This window comes from Thermomyces dupontii (assembly GCF_041956625.1).
Source record: "Thermomyces dupontii strain NRRL 2155 unplaced genomic scaffold VTN31scaffold_1, whole genome shotgun sequence".
Lineage (NCBI taxonomy): Eukaryota > Fungi > Ascomycota > Eurotiomycetes > Eurotiales > Trichocomaceae > Thermomyces > Thermomyces dupontii.
The window spans coordinates 1283282-1311050 of record NW_027192307.1 but is presented as its reverse complement, the minus strand read 5'-3'; the positions used below and the strand labels follow the sequence as shown (position 1 = coordinate 1311050).

The 27769-nt window shown below is 53.1% G+C and overlaps 12 protein-coding genes across 12 annotated transcripts; 7 read left to right on the top strand and 5 right to left on the bottom strand.

The window, feature by feature from the left end:
* Window positions 1-36: 36 nt before the first annotated feature.
* VTN31DRAFT_499 (uncharacterized protein) lies at window positions 37-2046 on the top strand (the record flags this gene model as incomplete). The annotated part of the gene is made up of 3 exons (XM_069405438.1): window positions 37-88; window positions 139-405; window positions 455-2046. The coding sequence occupies 3 exons, from the start codon at window positions 37-39 to the stop codon at window positions 2044-2046; spliced, it is 1911 nt and encodes a 636-aa protein (XP_069263355.1).
* A 479-nt stretch (window positions 2047-2525) lies between these two features.
* Window positions 2526-3994, bottom strand: VTN31DRAFT_498 (uncharacterized protein; the record flags this gene model as incomplete). Its single annotated transcript, XM_069405427.1, has 5 exons — window positions 2526-2596; window positions 2684-3018; window positions 3075-3751; window positions 3797-3846; window positions 3904-3994. The coding sequence occupies 5 exons, from the start codon at window positions 3992-3994 to the stop codon at window positions 2526-2528; spliced, it is 1224 nt and encodes a 407-aa protein (XP_069263354.1).
* A 358-nt stretch (window positions 3995-4352) lies between these two features.
* On the top strand, window positions 4353-5522 carry VTN31DRAFT_497 (uncharacterized protein; the record flags this gene model as incomplete). Its single annotated transcript, XM_069405416.1, has 1 exon — window positions 4353-5522. The coding sequence occupies one exon, from the start codon at window positions 4353-4355 to the stop codon at window positions 5520-5522; it is 1170 nt and encodes a 389-aa protein (XP_069263353.1).
* Window positions 5523-5759: 237 nt separating this feature from the next.
* Window positions 5760-9167, bottom strand: VTN31DRAFT_496 (uncharacterized protein; the record flags this gene model as incomplete). Its single annotated transcript, XM_069405405.1, has 3 exons — window positions 5760-5989; window positions 6050-8997; window positions 9049-9167. The coding sequence occupies 3 exons, from the start codon at window positions 9165-9167 to the stop codon at window positions 5760-5762; spliced, it is 3297 nt and encodes a 1098-aa protein (XP_069263352.1).
* Window positions 9168-9540: 373 nt separating this feature from the next.
* Window positions 9541-10053, top strand: VTN31DRAFT_495 (uncharacterized protein; the record flags this gene model as incomplete). Its single annotated transcript, XM_069405394.1, has 6 exons — window positions 9541-9565; window positions 9619-9675; window positions 9726-9764; window positions 9821-9848; window positions 9898-9961; window positions 10015-10053. 6 exons carry the CDS (start codon window positions 9541-9543, stop codon window positions 10051-10053), a joined length of 252 nt encoding a protein of 83 aa, XP_069263351.1.
* A 2739-nt stretch (window positions 10054-12792) lies between these two features.
* Window positions 12793-14665, top strand: VTN31DRAFT_494 (uncharacterized protein; the record flags this gene model as incomplete). Its single annotated transcript, XM_069405383.1, has 3 exons — window positions 12793-13066; window positions 13127-13544; window positions 13603-14665. The coding sequence occupies 3 exons, from the start codon at window positions 12793-12795 to the stop codon at window positions 14663-14665; spliced, it is 1755 nt and encodes a 584-aa protein (XP_069263350.1).
* Window positions 14666-16266: 1601 nt separating this feature from the next.
* On the top strand, window positions 16267-19123 carry VTN31DRAFT_493 (uncharacterized protein; the record flags this gene model as incomplete). Its single annotated transcript, XM_069405372.1, has 4 exons — window positions 16267-16494; window positions 16561-17815; window positions 17865-18050; window positions 18102-19123. 4 exons carry the CDS (start codon window positions 16267-16269, stop codon window positions 19121-19123), a joined length of 2691 nt encoding a protein of 896 aa, XP_069263349.1.
* A 735-nt stretch (window positions 19124-19858) lies between these two features.
* On the bottom strand, window positions 19859-21058 carry VTN31DRAFT_492 (uncharacterized protein; the record flags this gene model as incomplete). Its single annotated transcript, XM_069405361.1, has 1 exon — window positions 19859-21058. The coding sequence occupies one exon, from the start codon at window positions 21056-21058 to the stop codon at window positions 19859-19861; it is 1200 nt and encodes a 399-aa protein (XP_069263348.1).
* A 1736-nt stretch (window positions 21059-22794) lies between these two features.
* VTN31DRAFT_491 (uncharacterized protein) lies at window positions 22795-23889 on the bottom strand (the record flags this gene model as incomplete). Its single annotated transcript, XM_069405350.1, has 5 exons — window positions 22795-22934; window positions 22984-23217; window positions 23273-23377; window positions 23435-23730; window positions 23795-23889. The coding sequence occupies 5 exons, from the start codon at window positions 23887-23889 to the stop codon at window positions 22795-22797; spliced, it is 870 nt and encodes a 289-aa protein (XP_069263347.1).
* A 198-nt stretch (window positions 23890-24087) lies between these two features.
* On the top strand, window positions 24088-24771 carry VTN31DRAFT_490 (uncharacterized protein; the record flags this gene model as incomplete). Its single annotated transcript, XM_069405339.1, has 2 exons — window positions 24088-24267; window positions 24322-24771. The coding sequence occupies 2 exons, from the start codon at window positions 24088-24090 to the stop codon at window positions 24769-24771; spliced, it is 630 nt and encodes a 209-aa protein (XP_069263346.1).
* Window positions 24772-25009: 238 nt separating this feature from the next.
* Window positions 25010-25711, bottom strand: VTN31DRAFT_489 (uncharacterized protein; the record flags this gene model as incomplete). The annotated part of the gene is made up of 3 exons (XM_069405327.1): window positions 25010-25172; window positions 25235-25539; window positions 25694-25711. 3 exons carry the CDS (start codon window positions 25709-25711, stop codon window positions 25010-25012), a joined length of 486 nt encoding a protein of 161 aa, XP_069263345.1.
* Window positions 25712-26098: 387 nt separating this feature from the next.
* Window positions 26099-27468, top strand: VTN31DRAFT_488 (uncharacterized protein; the record flags this gene model as incomplete). The annotated part of the gene is made up of 3 exons (XM_069405316.1): window positions 26099-26345; window positions 26414-26647; window positions 26699-27468. The coding sequence occupies 3 exons, from the start codon at window positions 26099-26101 to the stop codon at window positions 27466-27468; spliced, it is 1251 nt and encodes a 416-aa protein (XP_069263344.1).
* Window positions 27469-27769: the final 301 nt, after the last annotated feature.

Sequence of the window (27769 nt, the reverse complement as noted above, 5' to 3'; positions counted from 1 at the left end):
GCTCTCACGAACACACTTCAACCACGCACCGCAACAATGACAGGCTCAATTTTGGGAAAGCGCCAACGAGGCACAGGAGAACTCGAAGGTGAATAATCCCTCGATTTATTCCTTTTGAATCCTCTCTAATCCTCTTAGAATCGCTGCCTCTGCGTTCCGGTTGCAAACGCCGCCTCGTTGGCGTCGTCATCCACCAGGATGCCAATACTAGACACCCATCTAAATCGCCGACAGCCCGCGCCAGATCGTCAGCACAGGGCGACAATGACTTGCAGAATCGGAGCAATCAAATCGTTAACGGCTCCACGGCCGGTAATTCTCGTCCGAAACGTAATGTTCGAAACGAGAATACCCTATCGTCCTCGAAAATCAACTCGCACTTCCGAGTTACCAAATCGGTGAACGGTATGTGATCGTCTCTTCCTTTGACGGGCTTGTAGCTCACAATTGACAGATGAGAATGCGGAACCATCACATCTCAAAACTCCCCAGTCGAAGAGATTCAGGGATGCGCTCGCCGACTCTCCAGTCACCCCCAAGCATAAAGTCCAAGTCGCTGGTAAACCGCTCACACCGCGGACACCGCGAAGTGCAAAAAGTCCAGCAGCCGCGCAGACGGTCTATACCCCAGCGCGACAGCTGTTCGCCCGGAATGCGAACCCGGAGCGGTTGATTGGGAGAGACCAGGAGCGAACAACCCTGACATCCTTCATTGAGACGGCAATGCGTCGCCGTAAAGGCGGCTGTATCTACGTAAGCGGGCCGCCGGGGACCGGCAAGAGTGCCCTGCTGGATGAGGTCTGCAGGGACCTCAACGTGCAGTCAACCATCAAATGTGCGAGCATCAACTGCGTGAGCATGAGAAGCGCTCGAGACATCTACGGGAAACTCGTCGAAACACTGTGCGACAACTCGGAGGTCTTTCTCATCAGCGAGATCAAGAAGCTGGAATCCATATTCCTGCCCTCGGGAAAGTCGGACGATCTCTACCTGGTGGTGTTGGATGAAATCGACCACCTGCTCGCAGCGGATTCAGAGATCCTCTACACCCTTTTTGAATGGTCACTCCATAAAAAATCGCATCTCTTGTTGATCGGTATTGCCAATGCTCTGGATCTTACCGATCGATTCTTGCCCCGGTTGAAGGCGAAAAACCTGAAGCCGACTCTGCTGCCTTTCTTGCCTTATACTGCAGCCCAGATTGCAGATGTTATCACGACGCGTTTGCGATCGCTGCTACCTGAGAATGATGATTGCCCGAAGGACTTTGTTCCTTTTGTCCAGCCGGCGGCTATTCAACTGTGCGCCAAAAAGGTTGCTTCGCAGAGCGGTGACCTTCGAAAGGCATTTGACCTGATCAAGAGGGCTCTCGATGTGATTGAGCAAGAGACACTGGCCAAACTCGGCAAAGAACATGACGTGACGGACAGTCCATCTAAGAAACCGCTCGTGGAGAACGCAAACCTGGCATCGCCGACAAAGGGTTCTAAATCCACGTTGGCGAACGCTTATACACCGGTCACCGCGCCACGCGCATCTGTCGCGCACCTGGCACGGATCACAGCGGCCGTGTTTGGGCAGGGCACGAGTCAACGGCTCAAGGGGCTGAACCTGCAGCAGAAAGCGGCCCTCTGCGCTCTCATGGCTCTGGACCGAAAGCGACGGGTACAAGAAGCTTACGCCACTCCGTCGAAAACGAAGTCCACAGCGCCAACGGTGCGGGAGCTCTTCGACACTTACTGTGCACTATGCCGATCAGACAACATCCTCCACCCTCTGACGGCAACCGAGTTCAGAGACGTCATTGGCAGTTTGGAGACTTTGGGGTTAGTTGGCGAGTTTCAGGGTCGAGGGCGTGGAGGCACCATTGCCAACGGCTCCGGCGCTCTACGGACGCTGTCCAAGAGTGGCAGTGGCCAATCCACGCCACTCAAGGGAGTTGATGAGAAAGGCCTCGCATGTTTTGTTTCGGAGAAGGAGATTCTGGATCAGATTTCTGGGCCAGGCGAAGGTGTCCTCAAGGGACTCGTAGCCGGCGAGTTGTAAGCATGAGCATGGGGCTGGCGTTGGGCGTTTTTTTTTTGTGTGTGTTTGTGTTTGGTCTTTGATAGGAGTATGAGTATGGGTGCATGTTGATAGATGGCGTGTGAAGGCGTTGTCAATCCAATATCTTGACCTGAACTATTGCATCTGCAGTCTATCGCCTGAGTAACTAGTCTCATCAAAGACTCCAGTCGCGTTACTGTTACTGTAACAGTAACGCTGCAGGTCGAGTCCAGCATATCGATTCTCCTGGGTTCGACCACCAGAATACTTTGCCTTCGTAATCCCTTCGGGGCACTCTCACAGCAATCAACCACGGATACAATTCCATATCCTCCTTCTATTAGGTCGTATCCTGAAACTCTAGAACAAAAGGATCTCGCCGGCCACCTCTATGACAACAGACCGAGTACTGTACATGCAAAAGCAGAGTGAAAGCGCCACAAAAAAAAAAAAAGATAACGAAAGAAAAAGCTTTCTATTCAGTCATCGTCGTATTTCCCCAGTTCACCCAGGAGGACATCATCCGGTGCGGGGCCGCGGCTTGTTCGGACTAGTATTGATGATTTCCCCCGGTTAATCTTGTTGCCATGGAAAAAGAGTATTTGAAATAATATGGAGGGGAGAACAAAAAGCTTACCCCATTCCGTCTCCACGCGAAAGAAGATCCACATCCATCTTCGCGCGACCTCGAGAAAGACAAGCAGGAAGATGCCGCTCTCGAACGAGTTGATACGGTCCAGGTTCGGGGACAGGCGCGTGAGCCATGTGAAGCGGAGGATCAGATCGATCACGATGGCGCCGTAATACAGGTCATCCCGTGGGAATACCCTGTGGCGACGTAGGCCGTACGGGTAATCTTGCTGCTGCCGGAAAGCACCGCGGTGGTGGTTGCGGGTGAGGAGCGTCAGGTCCCAGTCCATGGTGACGTCCCACCAGAAGGAGTATGCGGAGTTGATGAAGCTGCATAATGTCCTGACTTTTTGGTCAGCAATGCTTCGGGAAGTTCTTGCGTCAATGAGTGATAGTACCATAATCGAGAGATTGTTGCTAGGCTCATGCTCGACGTCACGGGGTCATGATCCTGCTGTAATGCCGCGAAGATGATGACGGGAAACGCGGAGGCGTACTTGGCCGCGTTGGCAAGGTGCTGGCCACCCCAGTCGTCGCCGACGCGATGGCGGCGCACACGGAAGAATTCAATGAGACATTGCCGGAACCGAATCGCATAGGGAATGGCGATCAAGGTCGGGACAATGAGCGGTCTCCCGCACGACCGGTCTGGCTTTCCCGTGCTCGACATGTCTGACGAAAAGAACATGCAGTAGTTGATGTAGATATCAGCCAGAACCTTGGAGTAACTCGTCAGAGCATCTGCAAGGAGGATGTCTCCAAACTTTCCATCCTGGGCTTCTGCCAACCCGCCTACGCTGATCCGTCGCAGGGTCGCAAGAAACCGCTTCCGTCCAAAGCGCGACAGCCGATGGAACGGGAATATCAAGAGAGCCACAAACAGCATGAGATACGTCTGCGGAATAATCTCCCACGCAATGACTCTCTCGGGTGACCCATATGTAATCGCCCAGAAAAGCAGGAGGAACACCCCGAGTGGAATCGTCAGGAGCATTGCGAGATGGTACGCCGAGAGGTAGTGCGGAGGCTGCTGCGGATATTGTCTTGAGGGATATCGAATCAAAGCCGGGACATCCTAAGGAATTAGCCGGTGTCCAAGGTCGGCGCGTTGGCATCATACAATTCGGGCCCATGTTAGATAGTGCAAATTGACTCCCCAGCCCCAAAAACCTGCGAAAATGGGCCATCAGTGTTCTCATTCGTAGCAACCAAAACCGCTGGGCTCACCTGCTACGAGAATAATGGCCAGACGGAATGGCAATGGGAAGAAGAGACTGAAGGTATCCAGCTCCAGGGTCTCAGTGGTTCCCTTCTCCATGGCTCAAATCAACGGATTAAAAGAAAATTAGAGAAAGAAAACAAAAAAGGTAACGAAAAACAATCACATCCAGAAAGAGCGACACCAAATCATGAAAAGAAAATCCACGGAGTTGCGTTCATGACGCGCTTTGAGCCTTCGAAAGCTGGCTTGCGGACTTGCGCATCGAATTGAAGCCAGTCTGGCCATCGTTTATCAGCGAGTCATGTGACTCCATAGCTTCGATAACGCTAACCCATATCAGGAAAGAATCACGTGGTAATCAAGTACCGCTCCGCAAGTAAGTATCGTCGGAGTCTGTCGGACCTCGAGAGTCATGGACCATGTCCGATTGACCCTCGACCGCTGTCATTGACCAATGCTGGAACGTCGGTACATCATGGCCGACGGGACCTTTGACGCTCCGTCGCCATCGGAGTCGACGGCAGCATCATCATCGCCGTCCTCCGCCGAGTCATCGTCGCCGACATCCCAGTTCTACCCTTTCGCGACTTCGCCGGACATTATCCGCGCGCACGAAAAGGACCTCTTCCTGACATCGACACTCGCCAGTCAAGCGCAGACCATCATTCGCGCCCTGCGCGGCGCACGCTTCGCCCATACCCATTCCGAAGCCATCAAGAAGTTGACGGAGCTGCTGTACTTTTGTCTCACGACGCTGATCGGCAATCGCACGCTCGGGGAAGAGTACTGCGACGTTGTCCAGCTCGAGGTTGACACGCTACAGTTACCATCCATAGTGCGGCGGGCAGGATACATCGTCAGCAGTATCCTTGTGCCATGGCTGCTTGGTCGCACGCTACCGGCGCTTCGGGCCCGGGTCCGCGCGAGACTGGAGCGGAGTATAGCGCGGGATCAGGCTAGGGCGACGTTGGCGACGCTGAATAAAAAAGACTCAGCAAAGTCGTCACCGCCTTCGAGCACCGCGCTGCGCATCAAGACATATCTTCTCAATCATCTCGACTCAATCACCTCGCTGTCTCCCATCTATGCACTTCACCTGGCGATGTTCTACTTCAGCGGCGCATATTACCACCTCTCAAAGCGGATCTGGGGACTGCGATACGTCTTCACAAAACGCATCGGCGAGAGCGAGGAGCGCGTCGGATACGAAGTGCTCGGGGTCCTGATGGTCTTGCAAATGGCAGTGCAGGCAATCCTGCACGTCCGCGATACCCTATCCTCATTGCAGGAACAGCAATCGCAAGAAAAGACAACATATGACGAGAAACGGAGACAAGAAGGGAACCTCCTTCCTTCCGTCACCAACCCGCCTTCGATCCCGAGTCTCCCCGCGGACGAACCGCGATACAACCTCGCAGAGGACCCCGCGGCGATCCCCTGGATCCCCGAGGGCCAGCAGCGGAAATGCACGCTGTGTCTGGAGCTGTTCAAGGACCCGAGCGTGACGACCTGCGGACATGTCTTTTGCTGGTCGTGTATCCGGGACTGGGTGCGGGAGAAGGCAGAGTGTCCGCTGTGTCGGCAGGAGGTGTTGCCAGCGAAGATACTGCCGGTTAGAGGGTAGTTTTGCCAGGCCTCTATGTGTCTTGACGATGGGATATCTGTAGTATGATTTGATGATCGGCGTTGGGTGTTGGGATACCTATATTGCATTGGTTTTACCATTAGCATTAGGTTCAGGAAATTTTGACAGCAATTTAACTATGTTGTTCATGAATTTTCCATTATCAAACACATTGAAAACAGGAGAAAGGATACAATAGTTATACACATTCTGCATACAAAAACAATCAAGATACGATCAAGCGCGAGTAGCCGCAGGTGGAGGATCGGAAAGAGTAGACGCCTCTTGCCTCTCAACCTCAACGACCTCGTCCCGTTCAGAAACAACAGCTGTTTCGCGCTCGGCGATAGCGATGGGCAGATTGAACTCTGCAAATGCCGGACGTGGCGGGACCGGATTCAGAGCCTTACGCTTGGATTCCATGATGGTATAAAGACAGAAACACGCGTAGGGATCTGCGGCAGCATCTGCAGAACAGTTGTTAGCTCTGGGAAAACTTTCGCGAGGGGAAGCGGAAGCGTACGTACAATGGATCTGATCATCAGTTAGAATCTGTGACCAATCGCCGCATCGAACGTCATCGTCCTTGTCCAGTGGAAGCCCAAAGTGCTCCTCGACTTGCTGGCTGAGGTTCACCACGCGGCGATTGATCAGGCCCGGATTCGATCCCGCGTACTTGACCAGCTTATAGAGATGGCTGAGCTCGAACTGACTGCGGACGTTCATGCCAAGATACCGTCGCACGCGGGTGCAGTCCGCCTTGATGCTGACGCCGGCTTTGATGATGTCGGGTGATTCGAGCACCTTTCTCAAAGATGGAGGCACGAGTTGTTCGACTGCTCTTCCCGGGCGGAAGACCGCAAGGTGGAAGAGCGCAATGCGCTCTTCATTCGCCAGTTGGATCAGCGAGACGTTGTCAGTGACGCTGTCCGTCCCGGCGGACTGCGCTCTCCACTCAATGTCAAAGCCAACTATCTCGCTTGACAGGAATTTGGAGGCTACACGCTCGGCAGTCTCCAACGATGTACAATAGTGCACAGTGACGTCTTTCCCGCCCGAGGTCTTGTGGAGTTTGTGGCTCCAAAAACGACTGGTATACAGAGGTTCCGGCCTGGAAGGTGCTTCCATTCCGGCCGGCGGGAGCTCCAAAGCTGACTGCTCTTCGCCGAGCGTGCCAGTCCTGGTGCTATATCGCCGACTTTGATTCAAGGACGCAGATGATGCAGCCTTGTGTTTTCTTCTCGTCCTTTTGGTTCGTGAAGTTGCCGTCGCCTGACGGGCAGCATCGTCTGTTTGGTGGCCTTCACCCTGTTTCCCAATGTTATTCTGTGCTTGAGCGACATCAGTGGCTTTTGGCTTGGGAGGACTTGGATTCCGCTTAACTGGGGAGTTTGGAGGCGTACTTTGCGAGTCAGGCTGACCAGACTCTTCCGATTTCCTGCTGATTTTGAGCTCTTGAGACGTAGTTGAGGGCTTCTCAGACTGCTCCGCTGAGACAACGCCTATCTTCTCCTTCGTTTCAGAATTACGCCTCCGTAGAGCCCGCACAGTTGATCGCTTCTTGTTGGTTGCACCCTCATTGGTCGTAGCAAGCTCACTGTTGGAAGACGAATATCCTTCTGTTTTCACCATCGTAGTAGTCGAAGTTTTGGATGAGTCTTTGTTCCCTTTTGGCTTGCTTGTAAGAGATGCCTTTGATTCTCTACGCATGCTCCCCAATAGCCTCCTTCTCGCCATCCTTCTTGTCTCCCTTCGCGCATTTAGCGTCAAGGAGTTGAAGTATCTCTCAGTCCATCTTAACAAGCGATGACGAGCGTGAGCACGGGATTCGGCGGACAGAGAACCGTTTTGAGACAACTCATGGCTCCAGAACTTGATCCCTTGTACTGCCCTCAGTTGGGACACAACAGTAGAGGCAAGGACACAGTCCGTGTAATCAACAACCCAATCACGAAAGCGCCTCAGGTTCTGGCTGAGGGCATGAGCTGGGGTGAATAGCCCACTCTGAATGGTGGGCGCAATGAGTCCTAAGTGATGCAGTCTGGACTCTGTCTGCAGTCTCGCCCACGAGATGTAGCGAAGGGCATTGTACTCGGTTTTCATCTCCGTACGGCACATATCGAGTTTGTGGTTTGTAACTCTGATTGTCCGGCAATATCGCAGTCGTGCCGGTCTGCTTAGTCCGGACCAGGATTCTGGCAACGGATAAGTCAGGGACTCTATCAAAAGGTGTAATTCTTGGGAGAGCATTTGTCCGTGAGTTAGCGCGATTTCAACTGGAGCGATGATATCTATGTGCCGCCAGAAAATGTTCAGTAACGGACTTCGTGGCGGTGGAACCGGCTCCTCCCATCGTCGGACATAGAAATTCCACAGCAGCCTTGTTTGGAGGAGTGGCCCATTTGGTGCGTCTACCGAGGACATGCCCGAGAATTTTGGTCTTGCCTGTTTATCCCAGTCGGGGACAAGAGCTTCGATCGTCTTTTTCAGGGACGGAAACGGTTCCATTCTGTCCGGATTGAAAGCTCCGCAGCTCCTAAACAACTCGAGAATACAAGCGTCGCCGAGAGGACCTTCCGTATTCTCACGTTGTCTGCGAAAAGATCGGTATTGATGTGCGATTGTTAACAAATCCCACATCCTTTCCACCACCTTCAGAGAGCGTACTAGCTTGTAGATTTTCACAGTTCTGATATCGGGCGACGACTTCATTGAACCTAGGATAAGCTGCATATCATTGAGATTTTGACTCAGATCACGATCAATCTTTTGCATGTCCGAGTACGATTGAGCATCGGAGATGTATGGCTTCAGCAGCTGATCGATCGCCCTCCTCGCGGCAACACGGGGTCGAAGGATATCTCGACGGAACTCTACCGCCAGGCGACGAACGGATTGGGCAGACTCTAGCGCCATCTCTTCGATGGCCAACCTTCGAAGGAGAAACCCCACGTGGGATAGTTTTTCCTCCAAAGAATGCAACTCCTCCTTCACTTGAGCGAGTTGCTCAGAATGCGAGGCAAGCTCGTTCTGCAATGCTGCATACTTGACGTCGACATATATTTCCACGTTGGCCTGCAGCATCCGGTCAAATTTGGCGACCCCAGACTGCACTTGGCCGCATGCAGCGATGAGCTGGTCCAACGCTTTTTTCTCCGCAAGCTTCTGAGCAGTCTTCTCCCGCTCCTGAGCGCGCCGCTCTTCTTGTGCCGACATTGGTCGCAGTTGCGGCAGTCGCTTTTCTTGTTTCCCTCGATTACGGATCATGAAACCAAGAGCGCTTTCCGAGGCGCTAAACTCATCGATCAACTCAGCATCGTCGAGGTCGTCCTGGGCAGGAGAAGACGCGGAGCGCAGATGTCGACTGCACGAGGAAATGAGTCGTCGCACAACCACTCCATGGCTAATATCATAAGAATGGGTGGAGGAGCAGGATGCTACCGAGGTCACAAGCAAGCCGCAGGGATGCCGATATCTGAGAAACGGTTAGCAATCACAAATGTGCGCCTGCTCAGACCCTGCAGACCTCGACCTCAGTAGCGCGTGAGCCGTAGGGGACTCAGAATATGTCAAAGCACTGCATTTCCTGACTCGGGCCGCTTGGTATGACCGGTCCACTGCAGTTTTGAGACGTCCTCGCATCATCGAGCAGGCGCATGGCTGTATACACAGACCAGGTCAGAGAACCCGACTGTGTGAGATGAAGAATTGAGGTGACGAGAAATTGAGCCAATCTTTGCTTTTCCAACCGAAGGAATGAGCTCGTATAAGTATTCTGTGAACCTTTAGAAGGCCGACGAGCATGAGCTGCATTTTCTGGCCAGGACGCTACGGTACCTAGGTACCTACCATAACTAGCCTAGTCCAAAAAGAAGTTAGCGTCGGATTAAGAAATCTTCCGCTCCGGACTCCGAATATCGATCGACCTTAGTGGCAGCACTGGATGGACGAAAGATTATTGAAGAATCAGCTACAAAGAGAGATTGCGCTCTGGAAAGCTGGAGCTTCTTAAAGAACCATGGCCACTCAATTATTGCCTCTGGGTAAGTTCAACGGTCGACAGCGTCGATCGTCTCCGTCACTAATGCCACCGCAGAACTGATCGACAAATGTGTCGGCTCGAGAATCTGGGTTATAATGAAAGGAGATAAAGGTCCGTGAGCACGACGTCGACACCGCCGGATGCCGGCTGACAGGGGGTAGAATTCACGGGCACATTACTGGGGTTTGACGACTATGTCAGTACGTGAGCCTTTATTGCTCGTCGGCGTCGGTCAATCCGCTGATGCGTTCCGCAGACATGGTCCTGGAGGACGTGACAGAGTAGTACGTATCGCTCGAGTCCGGTCCGTTGGGACCAACTAACGTGCGGCAGCGACTATTCCGGGAACCAGGTGAAGCTTCCCAAGATTCTGCTCAATGGAAACAACATCTGCATGGTGAGCTCCTTTTCTCTCTTTGCCTCATGTGAATCGCGACTGACTACGGGTAGTTGATTCCTGGCGGCGAGGGACCTCTTGGCAGTGCGTAAATTTTCAAGACAGCACCATGATATCGGACCAGGCACGAGTCAAGAACCACGTTTCTAGGTATGATGCATGTGAAATCCGTGATGTGCATCGCATGACAGGGGACGTCCTGCGATCGGCCATCCCTGTCTCAGCCTCGGGAGCCTCATGAGCTTTTCTGATGATTAGATGATATCAATTATGCCACATGGTTCTTGAGTTGACTGCTCAGTGCTCACTGGGAACTCGTTCAACTGCCAACTTGGAAGGTTTACCGTTCAGTACAGTCCCTAGCTCTTGGCGACTTGGCCAACATGCATCCAAGATTCCAAGTAACATCTCGACAGGAAAAGGGCAGCGAGATTGGGTTTGTTCGAGCTGTTCATGCCAAGCTCGACGGAAATTGCCGAAATGCAGTCTAATTACGCGCAGCAATACTATATACCTAGGTCCTAGGTACTTATCGCACTCCTCGTAAAATAATGACCGCTCGGTATCTCCGTTGACCGTTCTAGACACCGTACGAGTCGTTATTTTATCCAAGCTCTTATGAGGGTGTTACTAGTACATGTAGTGACTATTCTGTCAGGAGATACTGAGAGGGATAAGCCACGTGCGAACTGCGAAGGGAGCATTCTCTGTCACTGTGGCTGATAGTCTGACACATACCTCTTGGCAGGCTCTCTTCCGTATCCCCGGTTGCCATGCCTGCCGTTGAAGGCTTGTTGGAGATTATCTGCAGATCAAGAGGCTCAGACGATCAAAATACGAACGGTGCTGCATCGCCATTCAGATCGCCACTCCCTCCAGGATTCGTCAGCCTGATGAAATGCGGATGTGGTACTCGTTACATAATGAGAACCGCCCTCTCCGTGCGGAGGTCACATTTTCTGCTGGTGATTTGACCATGTTTTGCGGGGGTGGATATTGACGGAAGGCTCCATCCACGATACCGGGTTTCAACCGGCAGAGCATATTGGGGAAGAGAGACGAAGTTTCGAAGAAAACCGAGCCGAACCGAATCAACCGATGCTGGCCGTGAATAGGCTGACGACTGCATCGACCGATCAACGGGACGAGCCGAGGAGGAGGAGGATGAAGGTCATAAACCTTCGGTTGTTGTGTGGCTGAATTGGAAGGGATTCAGCTGCAGACGCACAGGCGACTTTGGTGAGAGTTTAGCGCCCAAAATCCGAGCTTCCCAGCCACTATCCCTTTCTGGACGCCAAGACCGCCAAGCCCCCGGGTGGAGTATGTCCGGAACAAGCAAGAAGCCAAGCCCGAAAGAAGCTTATGTAAGATCATCCTCTCCAGATTGCACCAACCAAGCACCAACACACTCACAGCCGAGGTAACTAACCTTGAATCAGGAAAGTTTCTGCTTTTCGAAGAAGCAGAAGAAGGTTTCGACTGTGACTTTTTTTGGGGGGTATTTCAAAGCGACATCAGACGATTATCGAAGTCATGGTGACAGCGTGAAAAATCTCAATTGACCTGTCAGTGGCTTCATTCATAACAGATTGATAGGCTACCGGACTTAATTATTTTGTGGCGCTTTTCTTTTCCCCAAACATTTAACCTAACCTACCATTAACCAAACTACTCGGTCGTCTGGCTGTCAAGACGATAGACGGAACTGGTCCATCTAGTCGGCCCCCCAGAGGGATGGGGCGAGCCAAAGAGCAACGCGTTTCATCATTGGTCTGGAGCGCTATCAAGACGAGCCGATGCTGATAAGACTAAACAAGAGAGTTGGCCACATGGGATTTTGCCGTTTGGAGCTACTTACCGATGTCTGTTTGTCTCTCCAACGCGATGTTGCTTGCGGTATAATTGGTGGTCATAAGGTAGTTGGTTAGCTACAAAAAAAAAAATAAAAAAAAAAAAAAAAAAAAAAAAAAAGAAACAGTTGGCGGTCAAATCAAGTATACTAAGAACAAGGTTGGCACAGACACGAGGCGGGATTCTCGAGGGATTCCATGCATACTCAGATGCTTGGCTACCGCAAAGTAAAGGCCACATGGCGGAGTGAAAGCAGCCAGTTCAAAGGAACCCGCCTGAATCAGAACCAAGGGAGTCAAAGAGTGGAAATTACTCGTCTCCATCAAATTGCGTCTTGAAGTCTCTGCAAGCGAGCAGCAGCGGCGATTTACTGTGCTATCAAGAGAGATGGACAACCAATAACCACCAGTGGAATTCACAGCGATTAGGGTTGATAGCAGCGTAGCAATGGCTCCACCAGTCCCCCTGGCCTGAATCGAATCTTAACCGGGACGTGGAGTGGCCAAGCATGCACGAATTGACCAGATTTGCCCGCAAACAGAACTGGCACTTTGTCCGAGCTAGGAAAAGATAGACTCGCCTGCAGCCTGCGTCCTTGGTGGATGGGCCTATCGATGCATGATCTGGAGAGATGACGGTGACTTGCGTCCCAAACCAGGTTGCAACTCGGGGGAATCGAAGTTGTAGCCGCGAGTTCCCGTCAAAATTGGGTTTTTACTCGCAGAGCGTGCGGCCCAGGAACAGACGCCTATATATGTATCTCGTTATTCGCTGGCGGACGAGGATTCTCCCCGAGGCCTTTGATCGCATCATTCTCGGTATTTAAAACAGTCCTTGTACTCCGTACAGCCGCACGCTACCTGTGCTCGCTCTCAACTCCTCTCGCTACCTCGGCTCTTGCTCTTCTGCGCTTTCTGCTTCCCAAGTGACCCCAAAAAACAAAAAAAAAGCGGCGTGAGCAAAAGCGAGAAGAGCGCACAATGGAGAAGGACTCGAAAGAGGGCCCCATCAGCACCGACGCGCCTGCAGGGCCGGTTCACGGGGAGAGTGAACCCGCCAACTTGAGCTGGAGTCAGCGATTTATCGACTCCTTTAAGCGCAATCCCAATGCGCGTGTCACCAAGGCGGGTGTGGTTGGCGCCAATGGCAAGGTCTTCGATGTTGAGGCCGCGGCGGCCGCCACGGCCCAGTCGCCTCTGCACCGGCGGTTGAAGAACCGTCACCTGCAGATGATTGCCATCGGTGGTTCCATCGGTAAGAACTCCACGGATCTGCGACAAAAGCGCTAGCATTGACACTCGTCCCTCCGCATAGGTACTGGTCTGTTCGTCGCGTCCGGCCAGGTGCTGGCCACCGGTGGTCCGGCTTCCGTCATTATCGCTTACATGTTGATCGGTATCATGTTGTACTGTACAGTCCAAGCCCTTGGTGAGCTGGCCGTCATGTATCCCGTTGCCGGTTCGTTCGCGGCGTTCTCCACCCGCTTTGTGGATCCAGCCTGGGGTTTTGCCATGGGTTGGAACTATGCGCTGCAATGGTTGATCGTGCTGCCGCTGGAAATCGTCGCCGCCTCCATCACGGTGCAATACTGGGAAAGCGACATCAGCCCTGCCGCATGGGTGACGCTCTTCTGGTTACTGATTGTCTCGATCAACTTGTTTGGCGTGCGTGGCTATGGTGAAGCCGAGTTCGTCTTCTCGATCATCAAGGTCATTGCCGTCATCGGGTTCATGTGAGTATACTCTTCGCTCTGTTTTTGATATGCCCTGAACTAACTGTTGGGTGTTTAGCATCCTCGGAATCGTTCTCAACTGCGGCGGTGGCCCCAGGGGAGGGTATATCGGCGGCCGATACTGGCATGATCCCGGCGCGTTCCACAACGGTTTCAAGGGCTTGTGCAGTGTGTTTGTCAATGCGGCCTTTGCCTTCGCCGGTACGGAGCTGGTTGGTCTGGCTGCGGCCGAAACCTCCAACCCCCGCAAGTCTCTCCCCACAGCCACCAAGCAGGTCTTCTGGCGGATTGCTCTCTTCTACATCGTCGCTCTGACCGTCGTCGGCCTCCTGGTTCCGTACACCGAGGAACGGCTGACGGCGGGGACGTCGTCGGCTGATGCCCGAGCGTCTCCGTTTGTCATTGCGATCAAGAACGCCGGCATCAACGCCTTGGATTCCATCATGAACGTTGTCATCATGATTGCAGTCCTGTCCGTCGGCAACTCGTCCGTCTATGCCTCCTCCCGAACCCTGGCTGCGCTGGCTGAGCAGGGCCAGGCCCCGCGGTTCCTGGCTTACATCGATCGGAAGGGCCGGCCGTTGCTGGCCATTATCCTGGCCTCCGTTTTGGGTCTCCTGTCGTACCTCTCTGCGTCGGACAAGGAGGACGAGGCCTTCATGTGGATGATGGCCATCTCCGGCCTGTCCTCGATATTCACTTGGGGCTCCATCTGCCTTGCCCATATCCGCTTCCGCTCTGGCTGGAAGGCCCAGGGCCACTCCGTCGATGAGCTCCCCTACGCCTCGCAAGTCGGCGTGATTGGATCCTGGATCGGCTTCCTCTTCAACTGCCTGGTCCTGGTCGTGCAGTTCTGGACCGCCTTTGCGCCTGTCGGCTATGCGGAGATGACAACGCGGGAGCTCGTCGAGAACTTCTTCTCCCTGTACCTCGCCGCCCCCATCGTCGTTGCCTTCTACATCCCGTACAAGATCTACTGGCGCACGCCTTTCATCCGCGCCAAGGACATGGATCTCCAGACGGGTCGTCGCGACCTCGATGTCCAGCACCTCATTGCCGAAGAGCGTGCCGAGCGGGCCACATGGCCATGGTGGAAGAAAGTGTATCACATCTTCTGTTGATGATGTTCATGGGAGCCAGATGGGTGACGGAGTTTTTTGTGGTGTTTTCTTTCTGCTCACTCCTGTCATAGCGGTTTAATGGATGGATATGATGAAATGTACGATTTGTAAAGTATGTTGCTCATGGCATTCTTTCTTATAGGAGTCCGCTCTAAAGAAGGCTTTAGCTTCACAGAGGAGGCGGTGACGCACGGAACCTGCCGGATCCTCCAAGGCGTCATAACTATCAGACTCACTGGTTTGTCGAAGTCGCACTGCTTCAGCTCCAGGGACCCTGACATATTTCGGGGATTCTTAGCTGAAGATCTCCTGTAGCTGTGCAACACTGCATGATTCCAGGTGTGCATGGTCTACCGCTGTCAAACCTTACCAATGCACAGGAAATGTGGCAGAGCCTCGCAAGGAATGAAAAGAAATGTGTCTGTCATCTAGGCCCGACTGTCGATCTAACTGACAAAAGCGAGAGGCCAGGGACTGAAGGTCCTGGATGGATTCTAGCGCCGGACCGGCCCTCTTCAGCCAGAGCGACCTGGGATCGGCCGAGATCTGGTGGCACAATACGAGTCGATTTGTCCAGTTCCTGCAGTTCATGAGCGGCACTGAGAAGTTGTTCTGGCCGTCAATTCTCAGGCAGATCCTTGCACACTGACGGCCCTGGCCTGATGGACTGTTTTGGCCAGTTGAATTCTCCGTACGTCCGTTCCCCAATATGAAGTTACGATTTCGAAGTACGGAGTACGAGTAGTTAAATACAGAGTATTTGTCTTTCGGACGGTGTAAAGATAGATGAACAAGTGTGGTGTCACCATGCTTCGCGCAAGACATGCCTTTCTTGTCGGCTGGATAGAAGACACTGAAGTCTTCCGGTCCTGACAGCTGAACTGGAGAGCTCCATCTGCCAGGTGGCCCAGGTCAGCGAGGTTAAGTAACCACTCCGTACGTGGAAATAATGACCGCTTTGTGGAAATAAACATTTGGACTCTGCAAATACTGTAAACGTACTAGCAAGCTCACCATTTTTCCACTGTAAAGTGCGTTCCCATTAACGCAGCTGACGTGCATGAAACCTGGATCGTAGCTGACTTTACTGAATAGGAAATTACGTAAACAAATGAAACCTCCGATCGAGACTACTGGCTGCCACGTTTTTAATTTTAGAACAGGATCGAGGCCTAGCCGCATCACGTGGGTCTCCGCCCATCGCAGCCAATGAGCGACAAGCATTGTGTTCGCTGTCTGTAGTGTATTACGTAAGCACATCTTCAGGCGCGCTTGTGTTTTCGCAGACTGCAACAAGCAACAAATGCCACTGTGTACGGATTACGAACATCCCTGAAGCTCTCAATCCGACTTGTTTTCGTTTTTATTTTTTTTTCCGTGTTTCTTTGTTGGGGCTTGCTGTTTTGCAGTTTTCTTGCGCTTCCTTGGCCCCATCCTCCCTTGCCGCTCTGTCGCAAACGACCCGGCGTATGCGAACCAGGCTGGACTTGTTTGTTCAACATTGCTCGACGACACGGTCTGCTTGGACAGCCACTCACTAGTCGACCATTGCGTTGTTCTGTTTGTAAAGCGACGTTGCGCTTCGCCGCCATTCTGTCACAATGCCCGGGTTCGCGGATTCGTTCTGGACACCGGACTACGCCACAGGACTGAGCGTCCTGTTTGGCAAACTGCAGCAGGGGATAGCCGAAAATCAGCAGATGTTGACCATTGCCAGTCTTCGCGCTGATGCGGAGGAGCTGTACGGCTCGAAATTGGCAGAGATTATCCCTGCGGTGGACCGAATCGCCAATGGGTTCCAAAAGGATGAGGGCGCCAGCGTTAGAAAGGTAGAGTGACGGGTGATGCTTCTTTTTTTCTCTCAAAGCTTTCTTTCTTACGCCAGATTCAAACAGGCCTACGATGGCATTCGTGCGGAGATGATAGAGTCTGCCAAAAGCCACCAAAAGATCGCCGCCAACATTCGGGAACTCGTTGTGACACCATTCAGTCGCTGGGCTGAACAACATGCTGCGCGTGTCAACCACTCCCAGGAGGAGCTTCAGTCGCATGTCAAGAACTACGAGAAACAGAAGGACCTGGTAAAGAAGCTACGTGCCCAGTATTTCAACAAGTGTCGCCTAGTAGAGGACTTGGAGGAGGAAAACAAGCTTGCCTTTCAGAGTCCTGAGGCGTCCAGTCCCAAGTCAAAACCGTCACCGCCAAAGATTGTTCTTACCGACCCTCAGGAAGAGCAAGAGCCGGAGATCTTTGAGCTAGGTGACAAGACCTATTCGCCGGAGGAGATCAAGAAGCTCCTAACCGACATGTTGAACAACATCAAGATCGGCGAGGTCAAGGTGCCGGTCCTGGGGACCTACCAGAACACGTCCACGGGTGCCGATATCGTCGAGTTCCTTCAGAAGACTGAGACCGCCACCAGCATCAGTCACGCAGAACAGATCGGTCAGGATATGGTCGATGCTGGGTTGCTGCGTCTTGTAGGCACCATGGGCAATACATTTGCCAATAGCTCGCGAATGAACTACCAGTGGCGATCAAAGGTGTTCCAGATCACGGGCATCCCCGAGAAGAAGAAGCCGCTGCTTCGAGTGTCGTCGATGAATTCGAGCGACGACGTCGCCGATTCTCCAACGCTATCGAGCGTTTCGGAGATTTTGGCCGGCTGGAACCCGCTGAACAACTCTCATCCAAATGAGACGCCGGAGGAAAAGCTGCATCGCGAAGCGCGAGAAGCCGACGAGCGGTACAAGTCGGCGGTGCTCAAGTTGGATCACATCCGCTGCAAGCTCGAGGAAGCCATTGTCGATTACCTGCAGTTTCTGGAACGCTGCGAACTCGATCGCCTCAAGGCCATCAAGTCTGTTGTACTGGACTTCTCGGGTGCCATCAGCAACGTGATTCCGAGTCTGCAGAGTACCGTTGATCACATGATGCTGTACCAGGAGACCATACAGCCTCTCGGAGATCTTCGTTACATGCTGGAGAACTACCGGACGGGAGGGTTTGTCCCAAAGGTGCAGCCGTACGAGAATTACTATGGGTCGGTCGGAGACCAGATCTTCGGCGTCGACTTGGAGGCCAGGGCGCGCGCGGACCGAAAGCGGGTTCCCATCGTGGTGACCAGCATATTGACCTTCCTCGATAGCCGTAAGTTCACTGAATTGTGTCCGTAAAGGCGAATACTGATCTGTGCAAGATTACCCCGATCTCGATGGTGACAAGGCACGGCAGGCTGTCTGGCTGCATGATGTGCCTTTGGCTGCCACGCATCACCTGCGCAATGCGCTGAACCACTGCAAAGAGGATCATCGTTCAGTTTTGGAGAAATATGAGATACCAATTGTTGCCAGTGCTCTGAAGTTGTATCTCCTTGAGCTACCAGGTAAGTGGGTTGTATTAGAATTACCCGAGACTGGCGATTAACGGGGCGCAGATTCAATCGTTTCATCGCAAGTTTATGAGATTATCAAGACGATTTACTCCACGACCGCCAACGAGACCACGACCGAAGGACGGATCAAGGTTTTGCAGAGCACGCTGGGTCAACTCCGCCTGAACAACATCGCGACGCTGGACGCGCTGATGACACATTTCGTGCGGCTAATTGACTTGACGTCTGCGGACGAGGAGTACATTTCGGCGCTTGCGCAGACCCTCGCACCTTGTATCCTGCGACCACGGGTTGAGAACCCGTTGACGATGAACGAGCGGCACAGCTACCGGCTGGTCCGCGATCTCTTCCAGCACAAGGACGCCATCTTTGGCGAACTCAAGCGGCAATCGGCCGCGCACTCGCTGGGTGCGGGCTCGGGCTCCTCACGGCCCCGCGCCATCAGCACGGACGAGAGCAACCGGCGCGCGGCGATGGAGGCGCGCAACCGGGCGATCGTCAGCCGATCGCGGGCCAACAGTCCCGCGCCGCCGACGACGCGGCACCGCCGTGACCGGTCCACGGACGGCTCGCAGGGCGGCCGTTTCCCGATCAACGTGAGCGGCGTCACGCCAGCCCCGGGCGAGCGCCGGCACCAGTCGCGACGAAGCCTGGAGGTTCCGGATGCGACAACCATGATGCCTCAAGCACCAGCACCATCTCCGTCCCCCGCCCCAGCCGCAACACCGGCGGAGAATGGAACATCCACCGAAAGCCCTTCCGAAACCAAGCCGCAGATCTCGATCGCCACGAATGTCGCCCAACAGGCGACGGACAACGATGCGCCGTCGTCCGCGCCGGCGCTCGAGCGGAAACGCGACTCGATCGGCCGTGGCAGGGGCCTGCAGCGGAGCAGCCGAGGTAGCCGGTCGCTGACGGAGAAGGTGGCGGCGTTTGAGGCGCGGCAGCAGCAACAGTCGTCATCATCATCACCAACAACGTCGAAGCCCGACGCAGAGACCGGAGCCGGGGTCACGGAGGAAAGGAGGGGGGTGACGTTGGAGGATAAGCCGATGGATGATTGATTCAAAACAATCAGTTTCCCCCAAGTTTCGTTTTCTCAGGATTTCATCTGAATGTTCCTGTCTTTCGCTTTTTGTGTTGTATGTCCCTGTCGACCATTTACTTACCTTTATATACCTTCTATGCATCATGTTGTGTATATGTCTAGCGAATCCATCCGATTCACGTTCCTTTCATTTCATTGTCACTGGGGAGAGTTAGGTTTGATGAGCTCTACTTATTTATTTCTTGTGGAACTGCCTTCTCAATGGATACCATTGACCAAGCCAGAGTCAGATTACTCGACAACAACTTGAGCTGATTATTACTTGCTTTCGTAGGCGTAAGGTATCTAAGGTACTGTAGTAGCATTGACAAAGTACATGAATTCTTCAACTGCTGAATGGAATCCCAAATCTTCAAGAAAGAAAAACATCCCTGTATCAACAGCGACAACTCGGAGAGATATGCCTGACACTCCCGAAGAAATCAAAATGAACAAATACAAAGAGCACAGCTGGGTCTTCATGAACAGTACGCAAGACGCAAACGCCCATGCCAGTTCGGGGAAAAAAAAATATAAGAGAAAAAGAGCTTCGCGCGCTGAGACGAGAGAAAACAAAGCTGTTTATTAGCCACAGACGGCGCAAAGATGAATTGTATGGAAAAGAATAATCTTGTAGAGTGGGCAAAGAAAAAAAAAATAGAAAAATGACATGTACATGAAGGGGAAGAGAAAAAAAAAAAGATCGGATTCGCTATCGGAAGTCATTTGGTCGCGCCGAACCGTGGCTGTCAAAGAGATCTTCTAGATAGGCTGATGGTGCCCGGCCCTGCGGCGGAGCATTCAGGTTCAACGAGCTGGTGGATGCGCCGCCAAAATGCGAGGCCCGATTGAACGGCATGTCGTGGCCTCTGCTCGGTGGCAGCGACGGCGACGCGGGCGGTGTTTGACTGCCAATGTGAGACGTGCGGGGCCCGCCGGCGCTGCCTGCGGAGTAGTAGCCGGCGGGGAGGTAAGAGGAGCCGCGGTGGCCGGCGGCGCCCTGCTGCCCGCTGGGCGCGGCCGTGGGAGAGTAGAACAGCCCGCTCTGAGTGGCAGGGTTGCGCGACGACGAGGAGATGTGGCTGGTGTGGCGGTCCCGCGAGAGTTTCTCCATGGACATCTCCGCCCCGTAAGTTTTACGGCGAGACCTTCGGCGGGAGCGACGGCGCTTGCGTTTGCCGCCGCCTCCAGTGAGAGCTGTCTTGGAGTCTGATTTCGTGTGCTGTATCGCCGCACGTCGGACGGACCGGTTGATGGACCAAACCACCAGTGCGCGCCATGCGAGCACCGCCAATCCCACCAACCCCAAGGCTGCACCTACAGCAATGAAGACCGTGCCTTCGGGCAGATCGGACTCCTTCATGTACGGTGCGTTCTTCGTCGGCGGAACTGTTGCGACGGGAATATCGAAGGAAGATGTCGACGTCGAAGTACTTGTTGACGTGAGACTTGGGAGAGTGTTCGTTGTCGACGTCGACGTCGCCTCCGTCAATGGCGGAGGCTTGCTGTCATCCGTCGGGGTCGACTCCTCGGTCGACTCTGATTCCGAGGAGTCTTCGGTGCTGGTTTCCGACTCATTGGAATCTGTGGAATCGTCTGATTTGTCGTCGGTTTGGTTGTCATCGTCGTCTGCGTCGGACTGGTTGTTATTCGAATCTCCCTCGTCATCGTCGTCGTCTGCGTTGGGGTTGTCGTTGGCCGGTTCATCCGCAGGTTCCTCCTCCTCCTGATTGTTGGATGGTTGATTTGCTGGAGTGTTGTCAGATGAGTCGTCATCAGAGGCAGCCGGCTGGTTCCCTCTCGACCCTCCGTCTCTGTTCTGCGCGGCGACATGCCCCGCAAGCAGGGCCACCAGCAGGAGGAAGAGGGTTAGGGTCGACAGCCAGCCGAGTCTGCGTCGGAACAGTCTCATTATTGTGGACTCGACGGGCACGAAGCGGTGCAACGAGGATCCGCAGGCTGGGATGTGCAACGTCTATTAAATCCTGCGGGCATTTACTCCAACGACATATCGGAGCTGCAGATAATCGAAGTCGCGGAGTGTGCTGGTCGTGCGACGTTCTGGAGTCCGGAGTCAGGTTTTTCCTTTCTCTTCGACCCTGGATTCTGCACGGGTCCGTTCGTTTTCCTCACGAGGAAAACACCAACTGCACACCGAGCGCTAATCGCGTGGTTGGTGGACTGCCGACAAAAGAACTGCTGAGTCGGTCTCGTGTCAAATTTGTTCCATGAAATAATCACAGCAGCAGAAAGGGCTTTCCAGCACGACCAGTTGCAGGTTCCAGAGGGGCGATGAGGGACTCGGGTTTCTCTCTTCTGTCGCTCGCTTGCCCCTGGGCTGTCTTGGGACCCAGCGTCTCACGTCAGCCACTCAGCCAAGAATCACGTGAGAAGGTTATATTTAGGCTTGAGTGATCCGCCGCGCTTGCCTTGAATCTACATAGGTTATCGGGCAGAGCCTCCAAGTCAACGACGAGTTTCTGGAGAACTTGACTCTGCAAACTACTCTGCCATAGGTACCTACAAGTAGGTATTTATAAAGTACTACTTACTATCTCTCTAAGGACATCAACAGCATGCAAGGCTAAGTTACTTCAACCATAGATCATCCATTCATTGATCACTCTTCAGTTCGGTTCAGTTCAGCGATGATGAAGACAACTCTGCTCGATACCTAACAGGGTTTACTCATTAGGACGAATATGCTGAGCTAAGTCACTGCATCTTGCCCAAGATGCTCGCAAAATTCCCAATGTCTCTTCTGTCCTTGCGTTGCACACTTGGAAGTCTCAAGACGACGCTCGTCCTCAAGGCATTCAAGTCGCACCTTCCTGTTCGTTGACTGCTAGCTTCACAAAGTTACTAGGTACCTCCAGCTACTAGTACTTGACATTTGCCTACATGGTGAACTCATCATCAAGAAAACAATCTCGCAAAAAGCGAAATGACGACGACGTACACACCTGTCCCTGCCTGCGCCAAGGAGCACAGAATATGGGGCGTCATCATAAAATAAAGAGATCTTATAAACGGCAGGGCCGGAACGCCGGCCCCCCTTGGCGCGGGCAGAGACGAACTGAAAGCGACAACTGAGCAGCTCGATTGCGAGTGCGCTCAGAGGCATGGACAGACTGAGCCAAAATAACGTATTCGGACTCCATACTCTACAAAGTGCGGGCTACAATAACTAGTATCACTCGTAAGTAGGCCTACTCTCGCGCCTTCGGACCCTTTCACTCCCTTTCGTTAGGGCAGCACCGTCTTCTCCGCACGACTTCCGATAACCAACATGTACTTACCACAACGAATACATACAACTCAATTCGAGTCCTTTTGGGAGAACATGGTAACCCAGTATCGGGAACCAATCAAACCAAAGATCCCCTTAATGAGCCGACACCACCACCTATATTGAATTATCAGCAGGCGTCGTTGAAGGCTTGTATGGTTCTGGTGTTCAAGAGCCTAGCAGCCGAGTACCAACTTACCTACTGTACTAGAATTCGCGCGGGCAACCTGAAAGGCTCAAGTGAAACTTGTGTTGTTTTGACCAGTTGACAGTTGTAGTTGGCCAGTTTGATAGTAATCTGATTCAAATCATGTCTCATTTCTTGAGGAGATTGCGTAGAGTACAAGCGAATAATCCAACTACTGCTGCTTCTTCTGTGCCCCAGGCGTTGTGTCCTTCTCATATGCAGCATATGGCACTTCCAGACTGAGCAGTGCGGAAAGTCCAACATACAAAATCCCCAGACAGATAAGAGACGCAAAGAGACCCATAAAAATGCCTGCCCATCGTTAGCGACAGGAAAGTGAACAGATAAAAAGTGAACGTACCAGAGCTCAGAAATTGATACTTCTCAAACACGGACTGGCTACTCCTCGGACCATCCTCTTGGGAGTTATCTCGGAGGTCCCGCTTCAGCTCTATATGGCGAGACTCTTCGAATTCGCCCTGCTCGGACTGGTAGACGAAGCTGTCCTTTTCCACGTCCTGGCGTGGAGAGGTCACGTAGAGCACCGTATACTTGTTCGATGAGAGCCGGTCAACGATACCCGCCAGGAATGCATCTGCAGAACCAATCAGGACTGTTTCAAACCCGACGAAACTGATTCAGATACACACCGTTCTCCGCGAACTGCTGCGCCCGGCGCGCGCCCGTGGTGATCACCGGGAAAGAAACATCAATGACTCTTGGCCCAGGCTCATACTTCAATGGATATGAGCCCGCTATGCATAGTATCGTCAGGATAATCCTCCAATTAAAACCTGTCCGGAGCTGCTTACTGGACGCATCGACTTCGGTCACTTGCGCTCCACACTCCTTCAACGCTTCCCGAATTGCTGCCGAATCTAGCACTCCACTAACCTCAGTCACGGTCAGGTTGGAGCGGATGGACTTGTCCGTCCCCGTCGCCTTCCCACGCAGCCAAGGCGTGGCCTTGCGGTCCGAGTAGTCCGAGGCATGCACGCCAGGCTGCGATGCAAGGACATAATAATCCGACGGGCAAGTCTTTACTCGGGCCAGCACATCGTCGAGAAGCGCGTCTGCGGATCTTACGTGCGATGAGGAAGAGGGTAAACTGGGTGTGTATGTCAGCAACATGGGTCGCATCCGCGAGCAAATTACGAGTCCGGAAGGCATACTCCGCCGTGGAAAATAACACGAATGGCGAGGTGTCCTTGAAGCCCTCGACTGCCGCGGCTCCAAGAGCCAGCAGCAACAGTGGTGTCGAAAGCATGGTGATTGTTGGCCGTCAGTCTGTTGCTGGACGGGCGGGCAACTTGATGCTGCGGATTGGGGCTGACCAATGGCGCACGGTCTTGGCATTTGAGCTTGGAGCATCCGAAAAGAGTTTATCAAAAGAAATCGATACCTACATCTCAACGATATCGCGAACAACTTGAGAGGATAGTATTGCTTCAATTCGAAATACGACATGGTATCCAGGGCGAAGCGTCGGAAGATCTCAAGCGGAGTCGAAGAAATCACGTTTGACCCTGTGGCGCGACATGAGTTCTTGACAGGATTCCGCAAGCGCAAGCAGCAGAGGATCCGACAGGCGCGGGAATACGCAGAGAAAAAAGCTCGAGAAGAACGGAGACTGGAACGGAAAAGAGTTGGTGCCTAGACTCCTTCCGTGCCTTTTTGTTCCACTGACGTTGAAATTCAGATTCGAGAAGAGCGGGCCGCAGAAGTTCAACGAGTCTTAGAAGAGACACGAAAGCGCCTTGAGGAACTCGACAGCGAGTCAGACTCGGGAAACAAGTCGTCTGAGGAAGAAGAATGGCAGGGATTTGACGAACCGCCGCCAGTCGACTACGAGGCTGAGTATATCGACGAGGACAAGTACACAACTGTTACGGTGGAGGAGATGGATTCCGCCAAGGACGAGCTCTACAACGCTGTCCGCACGGTGCCGGACAAGACGGAGACGGGCCTTGAGGAATTCGATGAAGAACGCAAAGCAGAATCGAACACGTCCGCAACATCAAAGCGAAAAACAAACAAAACCAAGAAGCGAAAAAAGTTTCGTTATGAGTCCAAAGCAGAGCGCATGCTCACGCAGCACAAAGAACGCATGGCAAAGCGGAGAAAGGCACAGGCAAGACGGTCACGATAGTATGGGTTTGTCAAGAACGGTTGTTTGTTGGGCGTTACGGAGTCGGTGTGCTGTTTTCTTTTACGCATAGATAGCACTGTAAAGAACACCAATTACAACAACCTTTATGTACGAATATACCGCAGTACGGGGAATAACGAACACAATTCCGGATGACAAAAAAATAACAACGAAAAAATGCAGTGGTCAATGCGAAACCAGAGAGAACTTCTAAGCGGCCACCTGCGGAGACCAGCTCTCAGACGTTGCTCATCGAAACCTCCAGCTCGTGCAGTTCCTTCTGCAGCTCGGCATACTTCTTTGCCATATCCTCGTATTTGGCCTCCCACTGATCACGAGCCGCCTCGAGCGCCTGCACCTTGCGTTCGTAGTGGCCGGCCTTGACGTCGGTCTGGCGAAGTCTACGATTACGCGAGTGGTTAGTTGTCGATCCCGACCCTCAGCTTCGATACCGAACACGTACTTCTCGTTGACCTCACGGAGGTTCTTGTCGGCCTCCTCGGCCTCCTCTTCGAGCAACTGCACCCGCCTCTGCAGGGCCTCGTTCTGTGTGTCGTGTTGCGCACTGGCGTCGGCCCGCTCCTTAAGTTCTTTCAGTTGGGCCTCCAGCTTCTCCACTTCGGCCTCCAGGACTTGGTTGCGGTGCGTCAACGACGTGATCTCCTGCTCTTTGGCGAGATTCTCCTGCTCCAGGGCCTTGATCTTGCCCTTGAGTTCCTCGACTTCGGCATGGGCCTCATCCGCCTCCAGGCGGAGGGCGTTCATTTTCTACAACAAGCGTCATTAGTCTCATTGTACCTATTACTAGAGTGCGAGAAATGGTGAAATGCTGCGGATAGACGCGCTGACATCCATAGTGGGATGAGCCGTCGAGTTCCTAGCTACCCCGCCATTTAGGCATGGTTTAGGGGTGTTGGCATACCTCACGGATCTTGTCCATTTTTCAGCAAATATTATGGTAACAATCGAAATCAAACAACGTATCGATGGAACGAAAGGGAGGCCGGTTATAGACGATCCACTGTGTGAGAGCCGAAAGAGAGCGAGTTCAAGACCAGGCGGTGGGATTGGGGTTTCCTGTCGGTGTTGGAGCGAGTCCATCCATGAGACGGTGAGGCCGAAACCCCCCCTGAAAACCTACTAGTCCAGATATGGAAGGCGGTCTATCCGGGCAGCCTGTCTCCCCGGGCAACGCTGTAAACAAGTCCAAACTTGGTCCGCGTCGAAATGATTCAGTTCAGGAATCTCGCAGCTTTTGCGTGTTCATCGACAGACAAACATCGAGGCCCGGCATTGTTAACGCGCATGGTGATATCATTTGGCAGCCATGCTCGCTCTACGTGATCAGGAGAATCTGGTGCATTCGCACCAGACGGCCGCCGCAGCGAAAAACCAAGGATTACGACAACTCCAACCGAAGACACCTGGAACCCGTGTGCCCAAAACCCCGTTTCGTGTTCCGCTGAACGACGAGAATGACCCGTTAGCGTTTGGGAAGCAGACCGTCAAGGGAAATGGTGGTCGCAATGAGAACACCCTCAAACCAGTCAAGGATGCCTTTGTGACGCCAATGGGTCGGTGTTCAAATCAGATGGGATGGATGTAATGATATGGGCGGTGCTGACGAATGACCCACGGACAGGCCCTCGTAACCGAGCGCCCTTGGGCAATAAGACCACCAATGCGAAAGCCAGAGCGTTGCAAACCCCGGCAGGCAAGGAAGGCGCTCTCAAGCCGAAGACGAATGGCAAGAGCTCGACCACACAAAACGTCAAGAAAGCGGCTCCTGAGGTGCAGCCACCCCAGCGCCAGATCGTAAGCAAGCCGCAGGAAGAGGAGGTTCCGGATGTGGAATACGCACCACCGAAACCGAAAGGTAGGTCTGCTCAACATCCGACGTCGGGCGTGTGAACTCACAGGAATCTAGACCTTCCGGACGACCCCGATGAGATCATTTACGACACCACGTTTCCTCAGTTCCAGCCGCAGAATATTGCTCGGGGATGGGAGAAGGTATATTACCATGGACCGGTGGGCGAGGACGGCCTCACGGAGAGAGAGCGCAAGTTCAAAGAGGACTCGATTGCCTATGACAAGATGGTGGACAAGATGATACAAAAGGAGGTCGACAACATGACGCTGGCTGGAGTCAACGTGCGCGAGGATCCGGACACCCCCTGCTGGGAGGAGATGCAACAGCAACGTCAGAAACCCGCCAAGGAGACGGAGAAGAAAACGCATACGCGGAACATTCCCACTGTAAAATCTCGCGATGCCGCGGCTGCCCTCGCTCAGACTAGCATCACTACTCGGGCGAGAACAAACAGCACTAAGACCACGTCGATAAAATCGTCGACCGCACCAAAGACACGAAAGGTCTCGTCCCTACTGATGCCAAAGAAGAAAACCTCCACCCCGGCTGATCCGCCTCCAACGCGACATGCGACTGCCGCTGCCAGTTCGCGCACAACCGTCGGTTACGCGAAAGGCCGGAACGTTTCGTCGATTTTGCAGGGCAAGCAAGCTCCGAAAAAGAAGACTGCAAGTCAGAAAGCAACGTCTGCCGACGATAACCAGTCGATGTCAGGTCTAGCCACCACTGGCCGTCTGCAAGACATTGTAGTCCATGAGGACGACTTGGCTCTCCCCATTTTCGAGGAGGATGAAGAAACTCGAAACTTCCAGTTGACTCTGTAGAATGTACGGCAGCATGGTTTATGGGCGGCGTAAGGAGTGGACCGAGGATTGGGTTTGGCGGGATAGGATGGTATGGGTTACCTGGTTATTCGACAGATTCACTGGTGTTTGTCAATTCGTCCGTTGTATAGTAGTACTGCTATTCTTTTACCAGCTTGTTTAATAATGCCTGAGGGGTCCGGAACACGGTGCTAGAAGTGAGCACGAAGATTTTCTTGCACAGTGTCTGGTGAAAGACTGTGAATGCTGCTCAAAGAGTACTAGTTACTTGAACAATCCCTTGCGATAAGTTTTATAAAAA